This window comes from Vollenhovia emeryi, unplaced genomic scaffold, assembly GCF_000949405.1.
Source record: "Vollenhovia emeryi isolate VEMERY1.0 unplaced genomic scaffold, V.emery_V1.0 DF939145.1, whole genome shotgun sequence".
NCBI classification, from domain to species: Eukaryota; Metazoa; Arthropoda; class Insecta; order Hymenoptera; family Formicidae; genus Vollenhovia; species Vollenhovia emeryi.
Window position 1 is genome coordinate 47,932 of NW_011967221.1, and position 26,301 is coordinate 74,232.

Below are 26,301 nucleotides of genomic sequence, written 5' to 3' on the forward strand. Positions count from 1 at the left end.
TTCAGAATAACTAGCGCGCCACCTGTCGACAAGAGAACCGAACAACTTTTAGGCAAGTTGTTGCAGAGGACATTTCGTTTATTGCAGGAAAAACTTGTGTACAATATTAAAATACACAAAAAGTGTATACCACGTAGAGCATTATCTCTCTCTCTTCACTTCAATTAAATATTAAATACATATATGTATACATATAATGCTCCGCGGATGTGAGAGATTTGAGAGAAAATATCCTCTCGGTACATTTTAAGGCACAATCTATGCTAAGGTTTTCTACAAAATAACAATAGTTATACTTGATGAACACAACGAGAGAGAGTATAGAAAAATATTGCTAAATTATTTATGTAAAATTAATATATAAATAATACCGTTCGTAAGTAGAATTACCACGCATAAATCTGCATCGAATCTTGGAAGAGTTTTCGAATACATATGTTCGATGCAGTCTTCCAAGATCCATCGAATAACTTGATCTTTCGAATATCGCGATAACCATTGTCATGGAATTCTATTCCATTTTCAACCTCTAGAGCTTTTCCATCCAACAGTCCACAACAGCTAGTGCTTCCTAATTATACAAACGATAACATAAGCGTCCTTGTAAACTTGTTGATTATCTGCTTGTTACTTAATACGTACAAACAAGAAAATTTTATTTCTTAATTGAAAATGCAATGCAGAATTAACATTGGAAGATAAGAGAATACATCATTCCAGTGAAAATGTACGGCAACAGACGTGCGACGTACAAAGAAAAGGACAAATCTTTATTTGCCTGTCCAACACTTTTACGTTTTTCATTATCTATTCAATATTATTATATTCTCTTGAATAGTGAGAAAACTCTTGTATATGCCTGCTTGTATAAGTATATACAAAGGCCTTGCACGGATATGTTAACTTTTCAAACTAGATTCACACACACACACATAGTGAATTCTAATCGCGCTCGATATCTCAATAATCCAACTATTTTATAAACACTATTTCATTTCTCTACAAATTTACTGAAATTATATTGTTAGATCTTACGTCTAGCAAAAATGGATAAAAATGTTAGATGGAGATCTATTTCTTACACGTGGAAAAGAGTGTCTATTTTTGTACACTGTACACATCTAATCTTTATAAATTGTATAATATTTCCATAATAATTATTGAACGATAACTATATACATTTTTAGTCTTAATCATTTTCTTGTTACAGTGTGTTATTATAAATGTTCTCTACTAAAATGGAGGGATTATAATCGATAATATTAGTATGGCTTGTAGAGCTATTTGTCATACGAGAGTTTTACATCACGAAACGTTGAATTTTCCGTTACAGTTGTTTTCACAACTTTCTTGTATAAATCACTCTAGTATATGAACATCTAATGAAAGTTACCTCTCTATATTTAGCCTCAACTAAACCAATTTTTTATATTTAACGCAATCATCTTTATACTTAATTATCGGAATATGAAGAGACGCTTTTAGGCTCATTCGCAAACGTACGCACTATTACTGCCCCCCCCCCCCCCACACACACACACACACACACGCACGCACACGCACACACACACACGCACGCGTATATACTCTCTCTTTTGCTTAAATAATTAGAATTTATTGCAACAGAAACCAAATATTGTCAACTCCTCAGAGAATTGCCTCGAAAAAAGTATTGTAGAAAAGTCATCTTTTCTTATATGTATAGATTTAAGCATGTGTGTTTACTATCTTTACTAGTTAATTGCTTGGAAAATAATCAAAGTTGAATTTAAAAAATATTAAAGATGATTAACCTGATATAATCCCATACAGCACCGAAGTTTTCATAAACATTTCAGAAACATTGCAACATTGCAACAATGTTTTCTCAAATGTTTCTGAAAGCTTTGGTGCTGTATGGGACCTGATATCTCACACATATCCGTTTAATCCGTTTTTATAAATTTATATAAAATAGTAACTGTTATTAATAGCAATCTATAATTATTATCATTTGCAGTTATGTAACTACAATATATAGCCCTTTAATAAATGTCAAAAGAAGCATAAAAGAATTTCAAATTAATTATAAATGATTCGTCTGTATAGAAAATTTGTAGCTTAAATAGCTAAAAAGTGATTACGAATGTTGATTTCATATTCTATCACAGGAAATTGATCAAATATTCATTCAACGTCTAATCAATTACAATAGCATCGTACAATATATGAACGATATATAAAAACAAAACATTATTAAAATAACATTCAGCAACAAACGCGCGCGCATGCGTAGAATTTGGGATTGCAACATCTTTTTACTATATTTGTTACATATCTCTTTCTATTAAAATTTTAACAGATCTACATTTTCCTGCACGTTCAACATTTTCGTATTTATGTAAGTCTACATTAAAATAACTAATAAAAGAGTTGATAATGGGAGGTACATATTCTTGAATAAATGTAATTTCAGACTGTTTTATAATAAAAGAAAAGAGTTTACAATGGTAAATGCGGTAGAGAGAATTAACTTGCGTTTAAGCTTGCAAAGAATTAATTTCATAAATTTAGCGCGCCTGCGCGATATCAAATGTTGTTTACATCTTTCCCTCTGTAGGGCTCGATCGACTTTCTACGAGTGCAAACATTTACAAAAAAAAAACCCAGTTTGATTAAACATTCCAAGACTTTTTTTATCAAATAGTAATCAATTCTATTTGTAATATTCTTATTTTATGCATTTTCAATTAATGCACAAAGAATTGGGCTCCAAATGGAATTCTATATGAATCAAAGATAACAGTGATTGTTTAGAGTAAAAAATGTTTCCATAGTCTACAACAATATTGTGTAATATTACACAGTTAACATTGAGTGTTTTTATATCGGTGAGAACTCGACTTTTCAAATGAATGAGATTACAAGTTGTGCAATGACACAACCAATGTCATGTTTATGCACATACATCTCCAATAATATTGAAATGAGATGAGAAAATAAATAAATAATAAATAGTAGAGATTTCTGCGATGACAAGACATGTCACGTTCTCTGCACAGCATGGTAACAAATCGAAAAATACGTTAAATTACATTCCATTACAATTCTCTCGTATCTATCTGGTGTTGAAGAGATAAATTAAAACGATTCGTCGTAAAAGGCAGGCAAATACGCAACAGAAAACACTGCCTCCAACAGCATAGTCATTAATTTGTATACACAATAGAAAGATTATATATACATACGTATATAATCATATGTACAATGTATATGTATATATGTATACATATATATACATATAAGAAAAGTAGCCAAGAGGATTGTACTTTTCCTTTGAAGAAGCAAACGATATAAATTATAGCCCCTCTCTCTCGTACCTCGTCATTTTGTTTTTCTCAATTTCTAAAAACGTGCAATTTACATTTGTACATGATAGGTAAAATTAATGATTGCCACGCTCACTCATCGAATTACAAGATATATCAGGGACATCTTCCTGTAATCGTCTTGTCAACGTACATTCACTCAACACTCTAGTGTTGTCGTAATTGCCCAATTTCCGCGACAATGTACCCGACAAATTAATACTATCTGCCGTTAATAGACTGGTGCTCTCTAGCCTTTTCTGACTTTCCATACTCTCGTTAGCGTTCTTCTCCAATTTATCAGATCTTAATGTATTGTTTAAACTATGATCGAATTTTCTGAGATCATTTTGGATGCTTCGTATAGTATCGCTATTGTTTTCGTATCCTCGCAACAAGTGGCTTTCGTTCTCATACCTACGATTAATGGAGTCAGAATCAAGACACTTTCTGAATGTATCGTCGTATCTTTGACTCTCGACAATTTTCCTAGAGAATCCCACGTCGTAATGTTCCGTATTCTCTATCGATCGTTGATTTATACCATCCAAATCGTACACTCGCTTTGTCAACTGATTATCGAATCCTGCTCTATTAGCTAAGTGGAGGTAGTTGTCATCACCGATGGGAGCCTGTCTAGAAGAAAGTATGGAGAAATTGGTAAATTGAACGTAAGGTAAATGGTATGTGTGTCTTAAATAGCGAGATGAACCATGTGACATACTTGCTGCCGTACTTGGTGTCGCGTGCCAGTCTTCGAAAATAGGCTCTATGTTCACGCTGCAAGGCATACGCAGCTTCTCTAAGTGTGTTTAAAGTCTTGAAACACGAAGGTACATCTTCGATAGGCGAACCACCATCCGGAATAACACACATATCGCTAGCACCATAAACTGCCTGGCATTCACATGCATTCATCAATGTCTCGAGACGTGGCATATTTGTGAAGATCAACGAGTGTATTCTCTGCAAATCGCGATCTGGATCCAACACCATTTGCAGTCCAGCCTCTATACCTGGCGATACTTGACTGCATCCTGGTGCAACTTCAGCCACTGCGCGACAGCTACACGTGTCGCAGAAACAGAGAGGAAAGTTGGAATAGAAACGTTTCGCGATCGTGTCACATATCTGTTTACTCATCGCATTACTCACCAAAGCCAATGGCCATTGATGTATGCACTTGGATGATATTTTTCTAAGCGGTTACTATTTGTTTGACATATTTTTGTAAGGATGTCAATCCATTCCTTTTCCTCTACACAATTACCAGCTTGAACGTATAATGCCCTTTGTGGTTGAATAATTTGAAACATGTTTTTCATCTTGAAGGAATCTTCGTGAAGTCTTTCCACTGCTAAGATTTCTTCTAGTGGTATCTTACACAAAGGTTCTTTACCTGTATAAATAGATGGAGATTATTTTCAATCAAATGTCTACCGTTTACTTGTATACTGTTGCTATTCACCTTTCGTTTTAGAATATGTCAAATCGTGCGTGGTAAGTCTGAAGTATCTCTGCTTGAAATTCTTACGGCCAAATCGTTTTCTGCCTTGTGCTCGTTTAATCATTACTCTATTAAGAGGAAAAAAACATGGCAATTAAAATTATATTAAACAGTACCGTTGTAGAAAGATTATATGTCAATAGGCAAATATACAAGTGTTGTATGACGATACCAACCTCTTGTTACAATCGGTAGTATGCATAAAGAGAAAGTATTTTCTATTAGAAATATACAAAGTTAAGAATTTACTTGTATGGTCTCAATACTATAAATTAACAAAATTTGATATGAGGAGCATTATATTTTTCTCTCCTTTCCTTTCTCTCTGTACATGTACACGTGCGTATGTAGACGATTTTGAATCAAAAGGAGACGTGCGTGCGTGAAGTAGAGAGAGAGAGAGAAAGAGCACTATATTAGATATAAACAAACGTACCCTTCTTTGAGTACCACTGGTTGTTCTTGCAATACCGTTGGACGTTGCTTCGCGATGCCGCTACTATTACTACTAGTCGATATTATCTCTAGAAATTGCTTGACTGCATGTATATGTCTTTCTGTATAAAATTCTCTACAACAGTAAGTTGTATCAATGATAGCAAATTATATCAATGACAGCAAGGAGAAGAGATTCGTTGGATTAAGAATCTCACCTGTATACACATTCCATGTATTCTTCTTTGCATACACTGCCTGCGCCTCCTCTACAAGATACCAAATTTCCAAGACTTTGAATTGTCTTGGATATTAACGTTAATGTCCTATTGGTCTGTGAATCCTACAATGGCATAAAAGCAGGAAAGGTGAATTCGACTGGTACGTAAGACATATCAGTTGTTTAGTTACTTACAATTTGTTCAGTAGTGATATCAAATAATCTTGGACCCAATATCGCAGGAGCAAAAAATCGTAAAAAGATAAATCCACTTATCACCGAATATCTCACTTCTTTATTTTTTGGAAAGTGAGTTGCAGCGAGTTCTCTCAAACACCAGAACATTTCACACATTAAAGGGGGACATCTTACTCCCGAGGTTGTTATAGCTACAAATACTCTCTCGACATATTCCTGTGAGAAAGGAAAGATATAGACGTTGGTCGACAAGAAGCATGTTGTAATTCAATACCTTTAAATTGGTCAAATTGGTCTCTGTTGTATTGCCATCTTTTACCCGAGTTGGATCTATCTCACATGGCTTCTTTTCGAGAAAAACTTGTTCCATCGCAGGTCTAAGAGTACTATGCAAATAATGCAGACCCGCTAATCTCATGCCTTCGTCCATCATCTTGCTCACTAATGTGTTACCGCGAAAGATGGTCGTTGGGTCACTTGAATGAAAAGGAAAAGGTAAAGAAATGCATTCTTCGAAAGGACTAATGTGACGATTAGTTGACTCACGTCAATTTGGAAATCTCGTGACTAGCAAGTGCTCGCATCACAGATACCAACTGTCCATGATGCACCAATACTCGAACTAATGGTTGCGCAGCCTCCATTTTACTGGCTACAATTTCACCCAATATGTAAACAGCCGAGGACGTAATCGGCTCAACATTGACGCTTTGTAACAAGAGACTTTTAAGTCTGTCATACATTTCCGAGGGGAAGACGTGATCGGCTACGTAGTGAATCTTCAAGCGTAAAGATCCCAAACCTGGTAACGTACCAGGCGGTGTAGAGTTACTTGAGATTTTACTTGGACGATGTTTCGCTGCTCTAGGTTGTAAAAAATACCTGTGCGAAAGACAATAATCAGTCAAGACTAGCGTGAGATTGATCCATTGTGGCAGGCAAGATTTCGCAATAAACAATTGGCAATAAAAATAAAATGAGTACCACGCGGTGGTTGTACTAGTCGGTTGTTTTTGTAATCCTTTCAAGGTGACTCGCACCTCGCCAAGAAAGACCGGTTGTTCTCCCATGCCAGGAGATGCATGCCACAAGCCAACCACTACTTCTCCAACTTCAGCTCCTTCAATAGGATAATGGGAGACATCTTTGTCTCTGGTCTCGATTAACTCTGGCTACAATGTAAGGAAATTTCATGTGTCGTACATACAAAGAGATAGATGAAAGGACTTTGGCATGGGTTTTACCTCAAATACAAATGTCTCGTTGAAATACGGAGATGACGTTTTCTTTTTCACCTTTGTGCGCTTTGATACTTTTTTACCATTACTATAGATGACTGTAACAATTGCAAAGGGATCACAGCTACCATTTTTAATGGTTAATTCACTACATTCTATTATTCTGCAAGACACAAAGGCACGTTAAATATATATATATATTTTTCTAGTTTTAGCGTAGCGTGTATCTGTACTGCTCACCTTACTGTAAGTTTAGGCTGAGCGTGTTCGACCTGAGGTTGCAAAGCAAGCTCCAAATGAGCCTTGCCTTGAACCTCAGAGTCGGCATCGACTGGTTTCAGAGGAAACCAATGTTCCTTATTATGATATGTAGCTAAATCTTCTCTCTTTATTGCTACCTTTCCCAAAATTCGATCCTGCTTCAAATGTCTATCTCTGTCATATACGTAAATGCCAAGGTAACGAAATTTTCTGGGCACTTCAAACTGAAACTCCTCTCCGAAGAACGGACTGTACGGAGATTTATAATAGATGAATGAATGGCACACGGTAAGGAAATCTCGACAGACTTACTTGAGAGTTCTTTCCATGGTTGTTGTTCTGAATATTTCCTCTTGATCCAGCGACAAGGTGCAGTAAACGTCTCGTGTGCCTGGAGAGCCATGACTTCGACTTTGAAGGTTCTTTGCTTCTCCTGTACAAAGTATCTTATTATTGACATTTTGAGAAAGTTGAATCCGTGTCGAGGAAATTTCGCAAGAAAGAGGCAGAATTGAACGGAAAAGAGATTTGACTCGCGCACAATTTCCTCGGTCCTCGATATACAGACACAGATGACACAGATCAACACAGATCGCGCAGATCGGCAGTTACGCACACATGCATATTGCATATGCGCGCGCGTAGGAGGACAACGACGCGTGGGAGTTGGGAGTTGCGAGTACTGGGACTCGAGAATGTACGCCAGCGAATTTCGCGTGAAAATCGGACGATTTGGACGTAACCGACGTTTGTCGCTCGGAGAAACGACACACAAAGTGGACACACGGCCGTGGGAGTCGAATCGGGTGACATCCCGCGAGCAAAGGCGCGCGCGCGAGCGCGAGAGAGAGAGAGAGAGAGAGAAACGGCTCGTGATCGCGATCGCAATCGCGATCGCGACCGCGACCGCGATCGCAGCCGGAAAGTAATGACGTCCGTAAATGACTCGCGACACTTATCTTCCTACCGATTTTGATCCTGAGCCTCTCCTCAACGCGGACTAGGCGCGTCTCCTCGGCCATGTTACCTCCATGACACTACTGAGTGACTACACGAACGAAACGCAAGCGGTTCGTTCATTCTGTGAATGGATCTACGCCCAGGGCCGTAACACCCCACTGCTTCTCTCCCGCTTCTATGACGCGATGCCATTATGGCCATTGCGTCCTTGTTACTCTTGCCAACTCGATTCTCAGTTTAGCTTTCTTACCAATTATCATCCTTTTCCTCGCTGAGAGACTGTATTGGCATTTTCTCACGGACGATCAACGGATAGATTGCGTGGCACGATAATCGCTCGCTACGAGATTGGCGTGTACCGGGTAACCAATACACAAAGGCGCGCTTTCCTCGCCATCCTCGCCATTCGCGACGCACACACACATATAAAGATTAAACTCGGCTCTTCTCTCTTGAGCGCGCGAGCGCGTGGTATATCCCTTGCTTATCTTTGGTGTACGTCAAGTCTGCTTGCTTGTGTAAGTGGTGAGCCACTTCCTGATGGCGCAATGGCCCGCTTCCTCTCTCTTTCTCTCTTCGCTCTGGAGTCTCCATTACCTCCGTCATCGTCATTTCTTGGAATAATTTGAAAAGACATGTACATAATAATTTTCGGGGTGATTTACGAGCGTAGAGAGCAATCTTGTCGACTTTCACGCAACATTTTCCCACGTGGGTGCATCTCGCGTTTCTCTTTTCTCTACATCTTATTGTCACACATTTCCACGCGACACGCTCTGTGTATTTTTGCGGAATCGCCGGAAATGGACTTGTTGGCGAAATTACATTATCAACGATAACGCAATTACTACTAATTACACAAATGTGAAACATCGTACCGTTGGGCGACGGAATAAAAATATATTGAATGGTGCTAGACTCCCACCTCCCACTCCCACTCCAGAGGAGGAAAAATATCTAACAATAAATGAGGCGGAGCATTGTCAGCGGTGAGTCAAAGACCACAAGTCTCTCCTCGACTCCTCGACTCCTCGACTCCTCGACTCCTCGATCGAGCGAGCGCGTGAATGGAAGCGGTTACGAGGAAAAAATATGAATGAAGCCGTGGTAGTGACAGTCGCGCGTACGGTTTACGCTTAGCGCGCATGCGTCGAGTCCCCGAGCCGTAATATAGCACGTGCATCGTTCCGTGTCATTCAGCGTCGGGGACTGTCGGCGACTGTCGGCGATCGGCCAAGGTGAGAATTGCCTTCTTTGTCCCGATCCTCTCGTTATCACGGCAGAGAATATAATCCGTGATACAGAGCATTGTAATACCGTTTCCTAGCATTCTCACGATTCTAATTGATCGCTTTTCGCGGAAAAGCAAGTCCCAAGGCGTACGTGCGATAACGAGAGAAAAATTGCGGAATAGCGAGAGAAACTCTGCGAGTCCCCACGAGGACGCGGTGGGGACAAAGCGACGATTGTACCGCGTGAATATCCCACAATCAGAATCGCGCACAAGTAGGACGCGAGCCATTGTTCCTCGTGGCTGCAATTTATTCCATGATTTTGTCTTTTGACGAGGGAAGCAACTGCAAATGATCCGAGAAGCGATGCGTAAAAGGCTTTTTCCCACCTGTTGCATCGGGTGCAAAAGCACTTGTGCTTTTTTTTTCACCATCGGTTGCAAATGTACCGACATCTGTAGAGAGTACGCTCGTAACATTATCCTCAGCTGATATATTGCCTCTCTAGTTGTAGATGTCGCCAGGTACGAATTGGAAACCATCGCGAAAAAGCACCTTGCGGCAATCGAATATGCTCACGTTAATTTACCTGATGCTTTTCGCAATTGTTGCCGCTTGCCTGTGCCAAGAGCAATTCTGCTCGGTAGATGCGACCAACGACGCAAGATCCTGTAAAGAGAGTGAAAATGTTGACCACCGCAAGTCATTGTACACGAAAGGTGGAGGTGAGTTGTTACATCCTAATTCATTTGAATAATATCAAACGACTCTGTTACTACTATTACTTAGGAACGAGTGAAAGATACGAGAAATATCTAGCGGCGATTCGTAACGCCGAACTAAACTACGAGGAGTGCAACAACACGAAGCACCAGTGTTTTCGAGATGTCATCTCGCGAGACTTAAGACCTTTCCGAAAGAAGGGCATCAGTGAAGAGATGATTGAAGCTGCTAGAACTAGGTATTTATATTATAGTATACGAGTAAACTCTCTCTCTATATATATATATAGACGAATGTGCCACTAAACCTTGTCAATTTCATCGTGCAATAGGGGCACCTTTTATCAAATAATCAAAGGTAAATTATACAGAGAGAAAGACTGCATGTTTCCAGCTAGATGTGCCGGAATTGAACATTTCTTGTTAAAGATAATTGCCAATTTGTCAGACATGGATTTAGTTATAAACACCAGAGATTATCCACAATCCAGCGAATATTTTGGAAATGCAATGCCCATCTTTTCATTTAGCAAGGTGAGGGATAATCTACCTTGGTTAATACGCTTGTTAAATTTAATAAGAGCTGTGCACCTTGCAAAATATATTTATAGACACCACAATATTATGATATTATGTATCCAGCATGGGCATTTTGGGAAGGTGGTCCAGCTATATCGTTGTATCCGCGTGGTCTTGGCAGATGGGACCGACATCGTAATTCATTGAATAAGGCAAGCCTCGAGATCCCATGGGAAAAGAAAGAGAGCAGAGGATTCTTTCGTGGCTCTAGAACGAGCTCGGAGCGCGACGACTTGATCTTATTGAGTCGTAATAAGCCGCATCTAGTAGATGCTCGATATACCAAGAATCAAGCCTGGAAATCTAACGAGGTAACAAGATATCCCCTCAGATTCTAGAGACAAGACGAATGCGTGTGTGACAAAAGTTAATATTTCAGGATACTTTGCACGCAACACCAGCTTCGGAAGTATCTTTAGAGTCGCATTGCGCCTATAAATATTTGTTCAATTTCCGGGGCGTCGCAGCTTCCTTTCGACATAAACACCTATTTCTCTGTCGATCGTTGGTTTTTCACGTCGGCGACGAATGGCTGGAATTCTATTATTATGCCATGAAACCATGGCTTCATTACATACCTGTTCCTAAAAATGCACATCGACAAGAGTTGGAGTAAGATACTTTGACATCTAATCTTGCTACGTTGCTATTGCCTTTCTCATTCCTATTTCCTTCCGTTACATTTTCCAGGGATTTGATTGAATTTGCACAGAACAATGACCATCTGTCGAAAAAGATTGCTTATCGCGGAAGAGACTTTATATGGAATAATTTGCGAATGGCGGATGTGACGTATTTTTGGCAACAACTTCTTACAAGATATGGTAAACTTTTAGTATACAAACCAGTATTAAAGCAAGATCTCGTAAACATTAAAGAGAAATGATAGGTACGTGTGCGGAATTGCGGAATGTATTGGTGAAATAACAATATTGAAACACGATTAAAATAAACATGTGTATTTATTAATATTTGTATGACGATGAAAAATATAATACAATAGAGATTTTCTTCAAGGCACGACACAATAGCGTGGCAAGTTTCAATTATCGATACCCTAATGTCAGTAGTAAGACGAAGAAAGGCGTTGCACAATTGTAAATTTCATGACCACGTTCTTGACAGTAACCAACCATTTAACCAGCTTAAAAGAAAATGGAGCAATAAGACAGCGATTTCTTTTATTCGACCATTACTGAGGAAAGATACACAAAGCCTTTCTTCTCTACTCTCTGATAATACTTAAAGGCTAATATATAATTTTTAACAATTAAGTACTGACGAAACATTCGCGGTATTAGAGGCATTAAAATATTTGATACCGAATTGAACAAAGTATCTTTCTTTCTTTGCCAAAAGGATTTAAGTGCACCATTATTTTGTCAAATCTACAAAAAGGCACTTTATTCGTAACAACTGTATAGAACTTGACAAGTTCTCACACGTACAGCACCGTTAATGCCAGAGATCAGTCTGACTGAATTTGCATATAGTTCCTTCTATATACATGTGTCAGTGCCTTCCAAAGAAAGTAAACACTGTTTAGTAGAAAAGTTACACTGAGAAATACTCGAATTTTGCGACTTGACTTGCAGTAGATCTCTGAGGCACTGATATACACAGAGATAGGTATAAGACTACAAGAGAAACCGCAAAGGAAATGTTTATATAAAACAAGAACTCGATTGAAGCACACTCAACGTCGCATAATGCAAGTGAAACGATTTCAAGCGACGTGGAGAGACAGACCTGGCATTTGCAATTCATTTTCGAGAGTTGTATAAATTACAAAAATACTTTCTAAGGCACTTGCACTTATTGTTAGATAACAGTCACTTTAATCGCAACGCAGCAACGATGACACTATTACTAGGTATCTATATACATACATATGTATAAATGGTTCGCGCATGCAAATGAGATTAGATATTGAATAAAAGTAATATGTAGGCTTGGTGTTACGTGGAATATTTTAGCATTTACATTACATAAGTAGGAAAATGTATATAATATTCACATAGTACTTGAATTTTTTACAGTATTGTCAGTAAAGAGTTGGATTATTGCTTTATCAATTGTCATGTCGCGCAATGTCGTACTGTCACCGAGTTTGTACACCGAGCGAGGTCTAGTCGAGTAAGTGCCTTCAAAGTCTTTGGAAGTGATGGACACGCGAATAAATAGGCAGTGTGAGACGTTACTGCGCGTGTGTATCTTTCTTCTTTTCTTTGCGCTTGCATTTATATAATGTAAAAAAAGGGGTGCAAATTGAAATACGTGCTACAGCCGCTCGTGCAAGCACGGGGCGAAAATATCGTTGGTCGAAAATTGTCTAGCTATCTATTTAATTATTGGGAACGCGCACGGTCAACTCGCGCCACGTGCATACACAGTCTCGAGAAGGATCGATCGCGCCTCGCGCGAGATGTCGAAAGTCGACGCTGCCTTTACGTAGCCACGACAAACCTCGCGATGATCCCCGTCGCGATGCTGAACAGAAGCTGCCACGTCCTTTCCGATGGATGCAGCCAACTCGCGGATGCCCCATTGTTTCCGTGTTCGTGGTTCGACGATGTGACGAGCTCGTCGGTTCCTCCTGTCGAATTCAAATTCGAATCGTAGTGGCGCGAAATTTGGCGCGACGCGCGACCATATCGGAGAGAGCGCGTAACAGTTGGCTCTCTCTCGCTCGCTGCCGTTGCCGGTTGACGTTGCTGCTGTTTGGAACTTTATTTGGTTTATCCAAATAATCGGGGTAAATAATCGGGATATTTGGCACGTGTACCGCTCGTGGGCCGCTCTCACTTTTTCCCGAATTCGGGATGTACATTGTTGTCGTCTGGAAAAGGTGATTGCTCCCGGTTAATGCGGGTGGTGGACCGCACTCGTCAGGTGACTCGCCTTCTCACGTTTTCTTTCGTAAGCAGGCATCGACATTGTTGCTCTGTACTTGCTGCTAGCCGCGTCAAACATTTTTACGGCAAGCACCAAATACGTATGAGTGACCATTCCCAGTTATATTGCAAAATTATACGAGAAAGAATACAGAGAGAAATAGGAAACGTTTTCTCATAAAACCCCGGATAGTAAACGGAGTAAAAGAGGGAAAGATGGTGTCACACACACACACACACACATTACCTTCCCAAAATCTCTTGTGCATACGTGCGTGTAAAAAGACTGTTTACGGGTAAAAATACGATATGTGTTTTATTAGACGAAAATGAATGTGGTAAGGATTTCTCGTATTGTTAGAGAAGGAGCAAGTCGAAAAGACGCTAGATTAGTCTAGATTAAGTTCCAAACAACGCAGCTGCCAACAGTGCCAACGGCAGCGATTCATGCACCTCCCTGTTTCACTTCCCCGCTCGTGTGCAAGTGCATATTCGTGTGTTACCCACTATAGAGATTAATTCTCCACGTGTGCCGTTCAAGTTGTGATCGTGAGGATGCGAGAGAAAGAGTCATGCTTTACACAGGTGATATTTTTTACTGCTACTAATAATAATACTCTGACAAGGACGTGAAAGGAAGGAAAGAGGCATGAAAGCCGTCTCCGTGTAAGCGAGACAAGAACGAAAAAAAAAGAAAGAGAGAAAACGTAAAAGAAGACTCTTATTTCTAGAATATATATTTACTCGTGTCTTGTCAAACTGGATGCGGCGACGATGATATACGGCGACCATTAACTTTTCGACTCGTCTCGATGTGTTCTCAGAAATGAAATCTCATCATTCGTCGCCTGGCTAATAAATACTCTGGGCTTTAACATTACTTGGATTTTTCCACGTTTCAGTTAGGTAATTTCCTAACTTCCGCGACAATATGTAGAGCTTGAATTATATGTTACGTTTGGTATGGTATTCGTTATGCAGCGAACATATGTGTTGCGTCACATCCGATTTTAGCGATCTGTGACTCGATAATACGCACGAGATACAAAAGAGTGACAGCAGTTAGTCTCTCCCTGTGTCGTTATCCTCGAGTATTGCATGCACGTGTCTTGTCGCGCGACGTAGCCCTATAGTATCGTAGTAGCCAGGTATATACGAGGTACACCAAAGTTTTTAATATCGTGCTTCCTGCCTGCCTCCGTACCAAGGGGATTATTTTCAGCGAATTGAACGATACAGATTACTATCTACTGCTGCGCGATTCTCCGGAGCATTCATTTCAACGTTTAAACGAAGCGCAATTCATGCAGATTCGCGGAAACTTGATCATCTCGTTCTTCTCGGAAGCAGAACATTCTTATTACGTACGATTAACCAATTGTCGCGAATTCGAGGCTAGGCAGGATTCGATAAAGATTTTGTACCTGCGTCTAGAATGATGTCGCCAACGTTGTCAAGACTACCGTAATCGTCGTGTGTATCAGTATCAGCCACGTCCAGATTACTGCCAAATTCGATTCGCCAGTGATCATTACCTAGTGTTCCTCTATTAGCGGACTTGCACCCGAACCACCAGTACGCTGTCGATCGTGGGAAGGCAGGATTGGCTTCGTCCACCTGATCAATCCAAGAAATCATTGTTTCGTGACTTTCGTATAGAATCTTCATTTCAGAGAGAGAGAGAGAGAGAGAGAGAATGCTTGCCTTGAACATTCGGTCGTTGAATCGATAGTAAGCGTTATCTTGGAAGAAGTACGTGTAGCCCTTGTAGGTAACTGCCGCGTTGATGTGATTCGGTATGCCTTCCCAATTTTGCACGAGCTTGGGATAATTACTTCTCACCGGTGGCTTCGACGCTGGATCGAAGCGCCAGAATTTCGCGCCCTTGTAGAAGTAGATCTTGCCGTTTCCAGTCCATACGGTAGCCGCATCGATGTTATCGGGAATACCGGTAAAACCGTCGCTAATTTCCTTCGGATACTCACCGTCCATGGTCGTGTTGATGTACCTCCAGTATTGCGAGCCCTGTACGAGGGAAACATTTAGTCGACTTGGAAAAAGAGAAGGTCAAGGCTTCTTACCTTGAAGAAGTAAGTCTTGCCATTCCTGTATGTAAATGCAGCGTCTATGTTTGACGGCAGCTCCTTCCACGTGCTACTGATACGTCTAGGATAGCCGCTAGCCACACCGTTGTCCGTTAATTTCCAGTAATATTTCCCTGGAAATTACCCATTTGCTATATAGAGCTAATGAAAGATGACAACTCGCGGTACGTACCCTTGAACGCAATTATCTCGCCATCCTTGGTGTTGAACATTGCGTCGATCTTGGGATCCTTACACAATTCAGGATCTTCCTCGGCAGGCGGCAAAGGTCGCGATCCTCGCGAATTGGTCTTGCTTCCGTATAGAGCCTGAAATGGTTTCAATGGTTTTATCGGATGTGTAACTCGTGGTAGGAGCCCTGAAAGGTACCTGAATCGCGCTGACGTCGTCTTGATCCAGGGTGAAATGTGGATCGTAGCCGCGATAAAAAGGTGCCATCAGGGCGCTCTTGACATCGCTGTGACTTAAGCCGAGCGAGTGGCCAAATTCGTGAGCCGCGACTTGAAAGAGATTGGTACCGCGGTAGCTTCTGATTGTCCATCGTTCAGAGTCGTCGAAGTGAGCGTCACCACCGTAGACGGGAAAGTACGCGTGTGCCAAGGTGCCGCCGGGTCCATCGAAAGGATCACCGTCGCCGTGCTCGCCCACCTCGAATCTGATTTCGATGTGAACCTAAAGGAATCGAGAGCGGATCCTTGCTTACTCTAGATATATCACTCTACACGATACGCGTGCGAGCGGGTATAATTACATTCTCATGTCCTGTTTTGCGGTTGAATGTCAAATCAGTTTCACCGGACCAAACGCTGAACGCGTTCGCGATCTCTTTGTCCACTTCCTGTTTGTTCAGACCAGTTGGATACTTGCTAATTTTGTACGTCAAGTTCTTCGTACGCCATCTGGATCCTACGGTAAACGGCGGAGAACATCATTCTAGCATGGCGCGTCAATTGTTTATTACTCGTAAGAATGAAGATCGCGTGTTACGTGCTCGTTACACCGGCTACGATTTATGCAACGGTTGATGCGCGCATCTCGTACGACTCTCTTACGCAACGAAAGAGCAAAATGATGGGCGTAGGTTCTATGGTGATTATCGACTGACAAAATGAAACATGGCCAAACTTGGCGCCAAGAGTTCACTGAAACACCAAGCGCACGTGCTTGGGTTCAAAGTCACGGTTAGCTCGATTTGTTATTCCGTCGATAGTCACGCGTAAGGATGTCTTTTTCTTTCTCAATCGCGACGTGACCAAAAGGGTCGAAACGTTCCCGCGAACGAGTATCGAGCATCTTTGGCCTCTGTGTGACGAGTCCCATGTAAATGTAAATATCCGACGAAACGTGTCGCTTTGTCGTTCGATCGCAAAGCAAAGTGCAACAGTTGATTCAAACGAATTCATGTGGCTGATTTAGAATGCATTTGGCACACATCCGACAGATGTGTTATCGCGATATATGGTAGATATCCACGTGACCCGTTTAGGGTGACTGACTCTACATCTAACCACGTAGAGTGGTAGCGGAATATTTCGTTATTTCGTGCTGGCTATTATTACAACATTGTATTTCACGTAGACTTTCTACGAGTTTCGATAGATTAGATAATCGATCGATGAAACGTCAAGTTGTGTCACACCTCGCGGTTAAACTTTCTTATATTTGTCAATTATCGATCGAATAGTCGCGCGAGACAGTTACACTCACCTTGAAGAGCGTATCTCTTCGATCTTCCATCGGCAGCTGGTCCAACTTTATCTTTAACACCGCATCTTGGTGTAGCCATAAGCTTAGCGGTCTCTTCGTTCAATTCGCCTGGAAATACAAAGATAACTGAGATAAATTTGAGTCGTTTAGACAAGAGACCTATCATATCTTTTCCCATCATCTTCCGAGTGAGCGCGTGAATCGCGTGAGAAAAATAATTAAAAGTCCGTCGCGGATTCTCGCGTATATTGATTGTATGTGTATAGGTGACGCGTATGTTTCTCGCACCCTGTGCACGTATTAATTTCTCATGCATGTATGCATACGCTACCGTTGCTACCACTAGTCACGCGACTCGCCGATATTTACATCGTGTGCACCGTTTGCAAAGAAAACATTTTATTTATCCAACACATATTTTCCAGGAAGGAGGAAATTTCCCAAGTACATTGTATTTCAGCGCGCTAGATTCGTTAGTAGCTATAAATACGTCAACAATGCGAGGTAGATTATGGGCCGATAAACACACTTCATCTCGAATAATGCCGCCACGCCGATGGCCTGCAATTTTACAGTTAGATCACTCTTCCGTTCACCTTCGCTTTTTATTGGACTCGATTGCTTGTGTTTCGCCCTCTCCTATAACGACCGACACGAAGCTTGCTCGCGTTGATCCCTTCCGTTGTCTATTTCCCTAAATGATTGCTCGCGCGAGCGATGGACCCACCGTAGCAATAATGACTCACTGACGTTCGGTCGCGTTTCATCGAATTCTGAATCATCCTTGTCCATTATCATTAACAGTCTAAATCAACCGGGCGGAGGTGAGCACCGACTCCTCGAGCGGCTTGGCGTTACACTATGTTTCGCTCTTTTCTCCATTCCTTCTTCAATCAAGTCACCGATGCGTCCGATAATATTGATAAAAACTCATCCTACTCTTGTATACGTTCACACACATGGATGATATTTAGTAAATGAAATGCACACGTACCTGTTATATTAAGACCGGCAAACGCTTGGAATTCTTCTATCGCTGCCGTCAGCTTTTCCTCACTTAAAAAGGCGCCACTTTCTGGATTTATCGGCGGCAAGTATCCGTATTGCGACAGATAATTCTGTAACATTTAATATACTTGAGTTTCGTTGGCGCAGCAATGGCAGCTCAACAACCGAAGATAGGCTTTCCAACTTTTCTTATCCGCCGCACCGCGCGTGTAAATTTGCCGACGCCCTCGGAATTGTCGCTCTTCTCTCTGTTTGCGCAATTATAATTGTGCGATTACGTGGCCAGGTGGGAAAGCATACACCGATCCGAGCCTTCGATTTTTCCCAATACACGCGCCTCGCTTATCGCTACTCCTCCCGCGCTTACGACGTGCGAACACCATCCGTACGTGACATATTTCTAATTCATCATCTAAAATAACGTGCTCTTTTACTCGCGAGAAGCGCGTGTCGCAAGAAAGATACGATCCGTACAAGAGTCGTCATTAGAGTCAATTCGGATGACGTTACGTTCGAAGTACAGATTACCTCCTTAAGAATGACTCATCCCTTATATCGGGCACGGAAGGCGCTGTCTGCTTCTCTCGCGCGTTCTAGATTCACGTAAAATAGCGATCTTGAACGAACAATCCTTTCTAATGTGCCACAATAATACACCGTTGCGTTGCGTGGAAAGTTGCCCGATCGATTTGCTATCGCGTGCACTCTTTCGTTTCGGGGCTACCTCCGTATTGATTTTCTTCTTATCCACACCAACGTACGCCTGTCCCTTATAATTCCTTATGTTAATGTTTATGTGTAACGTTTATACTAGAATTCAATTAAATGAGGCTTTCGATAGTCCATTTCGAAACCTACTTGTGTAAGGCCACTCGAGCAGAGAATCCGACAATCGTCGCAAATTGCTGTTGCGCAAAGGAGTAAGTAAGTCACGCGAGAATTACCAAAGTATTCATGTTCCTAGATTTAGGCGGATTAGGCAAGCAGCAATGACCGAGGAGACTGACTTAACCCTAACCGACAGCGGGATTTACTGTTATTTAACGACACTTACGCATACTTGCGTCCCCATTAATATTCCATCGGCGAAATCGCTGACGACGAACGTCAAAATATTCAAACATTTACATATTCATCTCTTTATACTCCATTCGCGTCGTGTATCGTTGACAATAAATTCATTTTATTTCGGAATACACTCTTTCTCGCGTTATCTACATAATAGATTTCAAAATGAATCGGTAACAAAAGGTGATCTGTAGTGTAATTACTAAGTTATGGTGTGAGTCACGCCATAGAGGAGGGGGCGGTACATAAAGGGTATATTCATTCGGATGTTTTTGCAGTAGTAATCCGATGCGTGTCCCTTGACAGCGGTGCTTGTTTCTGAGCGTGTAGTCTCGCTGATTCATACTTTAGGACAAAAATTGACACTTACGCAAACATGTACTTTGATAACGATCGTTTTTGTCGTGTTATAAACACAACAATCGTTACATCGCGTTATATACTAGAATTTTCTTGCGGTTGTTTTTTTTCCTTCAACAAAATTCCAAACTTTGCTACGTAAGAGAATAACGTGCGCGTGCGCATGTGTGTTTTATGGAATTTCCAGAATGATATCTTGTTGATAAGAACTTTCGTAAGGCTGCCTGGTATCTTCACCAGGATAAATAACTGACGTTTAATTTTGTGGCCATCGCACTGTTTTTCCGCTCGAATGAACGAGATGATTCAGTGCCCCTACGAGTCAGAAATTTCGTAATTCCTCTAGGCAAGTCAGCTTCCGCAAAGGTTGGGACTTTTATGAATGAACGTAAGTGGAGTGCGCCCGTACCCACGTGCGTGTGTCATGCGTGAATGGTCCCCCTCCCCTTTCTCTCTCTCTCTCTCTCTTTTGCGTTTATATACATATGTGTAGATTCAACCTGTACGCAATACGGCGCGACTGAATCAGCCAAGTGGTTTTCCACGTATCCGATCATGGCTTGACTCAGCATTGCATCGCCACCAGAGCTGTAGAGGTATCGCTGGAATTCAAGGTCTCTCACTCTTCCGAGTGGATGCTGATCATCGATCGGCGGGCATTGGCAGCGATTGCCTTGGATTAATTGCGAGTGGGTGAAGTACACCCAAGAGATTATAACACATCTATTTGGTCGTTGCATTTTGAATAAATTGTAGCGGCTTGGTAACTAAACATAAGGGAGACACAATTATAGATTTCGAGCACGGAAGGCACATACACGCGATGATTATCCGGATGTTCCTTGTGCAACCGGAAATGTACGCGCGGAAAGATGCACAATACATGGGTTGAAACCTTGGTTACAATTATATTTTATGACCGCGCATGAATCGCATTAGAATGATCTGCCGCGAGTGCAACCAGAATAGATCTCTTCATAGTATCATTACAAAAAAGCGAATCGCCTACGCGCGGAATTCAATCCGTCGAGTTTAATTATACTTTGAGCGTTTCTCTCCTTTTTGCTCGAGGAAACAAGTTTGAGGAATTTTTATTTCTTTCGCGAAGAAACAGGAGAAAAAGTGTATATCTGAAAGATAATTATTCCGTCTGCGGTGTTCATTTTTTTTGTATCATTCCTTCCTGGTTATATCATGCCTATCTTATTAAAAACCGAACCCGAGTGTTTAACGATTGATTGTCAGTATTTTATTTATTCCGTCACATTCAATTACGTCATCGAACATCCTCGTGTCTCACTATCTATGAATTAACGACAAGAAATTTCGCGTCGAGAAATGTGATACTCGTGAAACTTGTAATCTTTGTATGTCGTCGTCGCCATAATTACACAGCGGAACTTAGACACGAAATGTTTTATATCCGGGTTACCTTGAATCCGTCTCGTTCGAGGTATTACGTAGATATTCAGGATAATATTCTTCGGAAAGTACAGTTTGCGCCAAAAGTGGCATGCTATTGATGCTATTGAATATACGTTTGCCATCGAAAACAATCGTCTCAAGTGACGAACAAACTTGTCATATGTCATTCGTCGTGCGTGAAGCAACAACAATGCTCGTTTCCATCACCTGAATTTTTCGTCGAGATTTCGTGCAGTTCATTGCAAACGTATTCACTGTCTTCTGCAGCGATGCTTAATCTCTCCGTGCGGTATCTAATCTGAGATGTTGAAAAGATGCCAACTATCAAAGTTAACAAGTCAATAATGTTGGTAAATATGTTATTTTTCTAGTATTTAAATTTGATTGAAAATTACTTGATGCTGACGAAAATAGCTATCTAGGTCAACTCAGGTATCTAGTTGATTGTACGACTTGTACGATTAGTAGATAGCAGGGTACCGCAAAGGCCAAATGCTTTATGCTAATGAAAACTTGAATAACTCGAGCACCCCTACGAAACGTAATATCTCTTCCTTTGACCATACATATAGTCAAAGACTTCCGAATACCGGTTAGAATCGTGTTGACGATATTAACCGTGTCGACAAACTTGATTCGATCAATTTCAATTGTTTCTCATCAACGTGATATCATAGTTATGAATTTTATTTCACGGTTTTATAACTTGCCTAGGGCTGCAGAGAGAACTTGATACGGGTATGTAATGCGTCTAAATAATCGTGGTCTTTTATCTTGTCGCGTTATCAACGATAACGGCCTGGTTCGCCTTCCATAAAAGTTCTTTTTTTCTCTCATCGTAGTTAAACTGAAATAACTCGTAATACTGTCTGCGATGTGTGCATTTATTGTACATACGTACCATATATTATATTTGTTTCTATCCCGAAATCGTTCAAGTTCGATTCTCGCAAGTTGCATCTTATTTTTTCATAAATGGAATAGTACAGATAAGATTTCGACCCGGTTACGCTATCGATTGATATCTAACCGTCTAATGCGAAAGCATGGGTCTGGACAAAGGGATAATTTAAAAGGTTAACTATGCGCAGGCTTTTGGTTTTGTCTTGCGATGTGAGAAAATCAAAGGCGTCTTTTATTGCATTATGAATTTGGCGCGTATGTGAATCATATCTTAACACATGTGCAGAACATCCTAAACGTTTTAAATTTTTCATTAGGTGTTCCTATCAAATCTTCTTCTGGGTTTCTCACTCGAAACTTTTGCAATAATCCCATTTCATTCAATTCGATATGACTTGTTCTCTGGCTGCCAAATACTATCTGATTGCAAGATTTTCCAGTTTGTTGATGTTTTAAAATAAAAGGAAGTAGGAAGAATATAAAAAAGCGTCGAGTATCGTACCGACCTTGAAGAGGTCTTTGTCGACGCGAACGCCATCGGTATTCCACATCCTCTGCTCTCGCAAACGTTGTTTGAATATAAAAGATAATTCTCCGACCATCCACCGCGTGCGCTGCTTTGTACAATACGCTTTTCCGTGTGTAATCTCACGGTAGCCTTTAACTTTTATAAAAGTGGATTCACCGTGTTATAATTTTTACGAGATATCAAATATCTGCTTTTGCAATAAAGATATTTAATCATTAATAAATTGATGCGTTAACTGTCCGTAACGAACGCCTGATTTGATCTATTTGCTGTTTCGTCTCGTTGCATCGATGGGAAAGCAACTGATTTGACCGATTTGCACAAATTATTATTACAGCTATTTCGCTAATATTAACTTTTGTAGCTAAATACTGACCGAACGTCTATCTATAAAACTTAATATCTATGAACATACCGCAAGATTTGATGAAAAGGAGTGATTCATAAAGAAAAAGATGTTAAAAATCGTTGATTCAACAGGCACGGAAGTAAAATGGTTCAACTCGCAAGTAACGCACTATGTCATATGAGTCATCGTTGCGGTGCAAACGAATGCGAATTTTTCATATTTTTTATCGACAAGCTAATGTTTCGAATTTCAACAACGTCAATGTCAGTTGATGCTAATGCGTATAAAGATCGGTGCAATTGTTAATTTTAGAACTGCGTTTTGCTTGAAAAAGAAAATGCTCGAAAGGACAACTGCAGGAGCCGACTCGGTCGACCCAGCGTTCGTAAGAAAATTGAGACTAAAGGTTAAGCACGATACCGGGAACAACTTTTAAAATGACTTTTAGAATGATTAGGAGCGTGCGTTACATAATAAACGACGCACGTGCGGATTCCACGTGTGCCGTTACATAAACCATACGGACGCATTCGAGGAAATAGAAATAGCGGTTTCATCGAGAAATCAGACAGTCACTTTGACACGTGATGATTACATTAGCGCGCGCGCGCAGGTCCGCGTCCGCGTTATCTCACACAAGCGATTAATTGTAAAATACTTTTATCTTCAACATATGTATTATCGTCCTTAAAATTTGACCGATGCCTTTGGCGCTTGATTCGTCCATTGTAAGTAAGAACAGTCCAAGTTTTGATGTTATCTACGACACTGTTGGTGGCGCGTGTCTTATCGACAGGTATAGCATCTCTCCGCGAATGCGTTGCGGATGCACGACGTCGCTAATCGCATATGTACCTTGATTTTTTTGTCCTTCTCGCCCACGTGTACTCGACCCACTGCTAATAGTTAACGTATCGTTCGTGCAGAACAAACAAGTGTTGTGTTCCGACTTGTGCAAGAGCCGCAGCTTTGCTTTGTTCGTGAGCTATCGTCGCGCCGAAGAGCCACGTGGTGTTTGCCTCGCAAAAATATCATTGTATTAAATTCGATATCCCATTGCCGAATTTACAGACAAGACAGGCAATCTTTTTCTCTATCTGTATAGACTCGCATTGTACGACGGATGCTCCGAAGATGCTTCAATGATACTAAAACCGCAAATGTGAAACGAAACGAAACGAAACGAAAATGATCTAATCGGGTCTATAATCCGGAAGAAGCGAACGATCGCTAGATCGAGCGATGATGAGAGAATCGTTACTATTCCGATGATGGCCGATGACGGCCCGTGTTCAGACTGTGAATCCAATGACGATCGTAGTGACAAAGACCAAGATCTCTGCATAGTGTATTTCCGTGTTGAGAAACATGCATTATTTACAATTTCCTAGTATAATTTAACGATAATTTAAAGGAAAGAAGAAAGAAACGTACGTACGCGCGCGATTCGACAACTTGACACCTGGCTGAGAATTGAAGCATCGGGTTATCGTTCTTATCGCGGCGGATTTCGTATTACTTACTTGATGACCATTCGAGTTTCGGGCGAGTTTCATCTACGATTTACGATCGTGATAATTTTTGCAGACACACATGGCGATATATTTTTTTCTGCTTAAATATGCATACTCACCAACACAGTAATTACTGTTTGACGTTGCAAATGATTTTTCTACGATCGTGTAAACAAGTGTATCGTGCGAATGACGTGGAACGCCGAGTAGTATTAAACGCTGTTATACGTTTATGTATAAAAATTAAGGTCTTGGCTTTCCTTATCAACTGTACGTGTGGATACATACTACATATACGTCTGTCTGTAGATGCATAACATCTTCTTCTTAATTCTTAATTAATTAAAAAATCAATCACCGAATCACACATTGCAACGATCTTTCGACAATTGCTCGTTGTCGAATTGAGAATAAGTAAACGTAAGGTGCCGCGTTTCCGTCTGTTGAAGAACACATCATTAGATAACACACCAAGTGAGTTTCGGCTGTGCGTTTACCTAAACCGATAATTAAGTTTATTGTCGCTAAGTTTAAACGGAAAAAAGGAAATGTTGGAAAATGCTCGCGCTTTGTTTGGGGTGGCCGACGTAATCGCACCTCAGCATTCAGAGATTAAGATTTTTCCTCGGTACGCGTACATAGATACACGCAATGATCTTGCATTACTCATATGTGACGCATCGCGAGGATTCCTTTCTTTCGTCGGAACATCGGCAAACTCGCTACATACAACTTGCTACGTGGCGTATATAAATTGTGCCAATAGTCCAGTTGACTTTCACACACAATCTTGACAGAAAAGTGACATATACAGTTTCTTACCGCGGCATTGTTGTCGTTAATTGCATCGGTGGGCGCCGCTTCCGTATCCGCGTAAGAAACGAGGAGCGCTATCGCCATCAAGTAGACGTCGGCTCTTCGCTGTCGTGAAACGATCTCGGCCCACCTCGTCATATTTTCGACCCCACTCGTTAAGCTTCCGCTAAGGAGAGTTGATCACCCGTGAGTTTCTCGCACGCGTCACGACCAACACTGAATACACACGTTGCACGTGCTTTTCTCCTACACCCCGTTTACCGTACCGTCTAGAATCACCACGTCAGATGATGAACGATAGATACTCTTACTTATCATTAGATATCGATCGTCGCGTATCTCGGGCTCTCGACGTTACTTGTCGCGTTAATTTTACTCGCAAAACCGTTTCCACCGTAGTTCTCAGATAGAGTACCACTTGGCAGGGTGGTGGTCTTTAACGTGGTTGCCACAACACTATCGATCTCGCGGTCTTTTCCTCGCTGGCGGTTCGCTCCAGGGTCTTTTCAAACTTCTGATTCTTCCTCGCTGTATTCGCGTATACGCGACTTACATGCACCTCGTTCGATTTTCAATTCGACAGAGACCTCCTTTTTTTCCTCTCCCTGATGGCTTTTGCAGAAATGATGCAGAAATTTCTATCAACTTGAAATCGAAGAGCAAAGGAAGACTAAGAGGGGGAGAGAGAGATCAATACTTTGGGTTGGAACGATGGACTGGCGATCCACGTTAAAGGAGAGGAGAACCCGATGATAAACGCGCGGGTACGCGGTACCGCTCTATCCGAAGTCCACCGCTACTCTGAATCGTAATCAGTCTGCCACTGACTTTTATCGAGATCTCCCACCATAGCCGCGATGGCCACGGTCACACCAACCGCGCACCACGACGCTCCTACACGTGCAGGTACATGTTGCAGCGCTG

General features: G+C 41.2%; 3 protein-coding genes across 9 annotated transcripts; 1 reads left to right on the top strand and 2 right to left on the bottom strand.

Annotated features, from left to right (window-relative positions):
- Nucleotides 1-1,837: 1,837 nt before the first annotated feature.
- LOC105566273 (ras GTPase-activating protein 3) lies at nucleotides 1,838-8,332 on the bottom strand. 2 transcript variants are annotated; one of them, XM_012020151.1, is made up of 15 exons: nucleotides 8,174-8,332; nucleotides 7,519-7,639; nucleotides 7,186-7,455; nucleotides 6,952-7,108; nucleotides 6,692-6,879; nucleotides 6,254-6,589; nucleotides 5,982-6,183; nucleotides 5,705-5,923; nucleotides 5,508-5,632; nucleotides 5,291-5,425; nucleotides 5,031-5,072; nucleotides 4,816-4,922; nucleotides 4,503-4,746; nucleotides 4,072-4,413; nucleotides 1,838-3,983 (listed from the first exon to the last, which is right to left on the bottom strand). In XM_012020151.1, the coding sequence occupies exons 1-15, from the start codon at nucleotides 8,226-8,228 to the stop codon at nucleotides 3,425-3,427; spliced, it is 3,102 nt and encodes a 1,033-aa protein (XP_011875541.1). In that variant the 5' UTR covers nucleotides 8,229-8,332; the 3' UTR covers nucleotides 1,838-3,424. The 2 variants fall into 2 exon arrangements, with proteins under 2 accessions (XP_011875541.1, XP_011875543.1); XM_012020153.1 differs by lacking the exon at nucleotides 5,031-5,072 and having other exon boundaries at nucleotides 8,174-8,329.
- A 1,426-nt stretch (nucleotides 8,333-9,758) lies between these two features.
- Nucleotides 9,759-11,722, top strand: LOC105566276 (O-glucosyltransferase rumi homolog). Its single transcript, XM_012020159.1, has 6 exons — nucleotides 9,759-10,123; nucleotides 10,188-10,359; nucleotides 10,453-10,654; nucleotides 10,732-11,010; nucleotides 11,079-11,311; nucleotides 11,390-11,722. Exons 1-6 carry the CDS (start codon nucleotides 9,913-9,915, stop codon nucleotides 11,583-11,585), a joined length of 1,293 nt encoding a protein of 430 aa, XP_011875549.1. The 5' UTR covers nucleotides 9,759-9,912; the 3' UTR covers nucleotides 11,586-11,722.
- Nucleotides 11,643-26,208, bottom strand: LOC105566274 (matrix metalloproteinase-14). Of its 6 annotated transcripts, XR_001009268.1 has the most exons (11): nucleotides 25,384-26,208; nucleotides 18,400-18,523; nucleotides 17,406-17,513; nucleotides 16,450-16,604; nucleotides 16,068-16,370; nucleotides 15,871-16,006; nucleotides 15,675-15,811; nucleotides 15,298-15,618; nucleotides 15,018-15,210; nucleotides 14,338-14,445; nucleotides 13,510-13,538 (listed from the first exon to the last, which is right to left on the bottom strand). XR_001009268.1 is itself a non-coding variant. In XM_012020156.1 (10 exons), exons 1-10 carry the CDS (start codon nucleotides 25,513-25,515, stop codon nucleotides 13,147-13,149), a joined length of 1,647 nt encoding a protein of 548 aa, XP_011875546.1. In that variant the 5' UTR covers nucleotides 25,516-26,208; the 3' UTR covers nucleotides 11,643-13,146. The 6 variants fall into 6 exon arrangements, 5 of the variants coding, with proteins under 5 accessions (XP_011875546.1, XP_011875544.1, XP_011875548.1 ...); XM_012020156.1 differs by lacking the exons at nucleotides 13,510-13,538; nucleotides 14,338-14,445 and adding an exon at nucleotides 11,643-13,295 and having other exon boundaries at nucleotides 15,129-15,210; XM_012020154.1 differs by lacking the exons at nucleotides 13,510-13,538; nucleotides 14,338-14,445 and adding an exon at nucleotides 11,643-13,295.
- Between the last annotated feature and the right edge of the window lie 93 nt (nucleotides 26,209-26,301).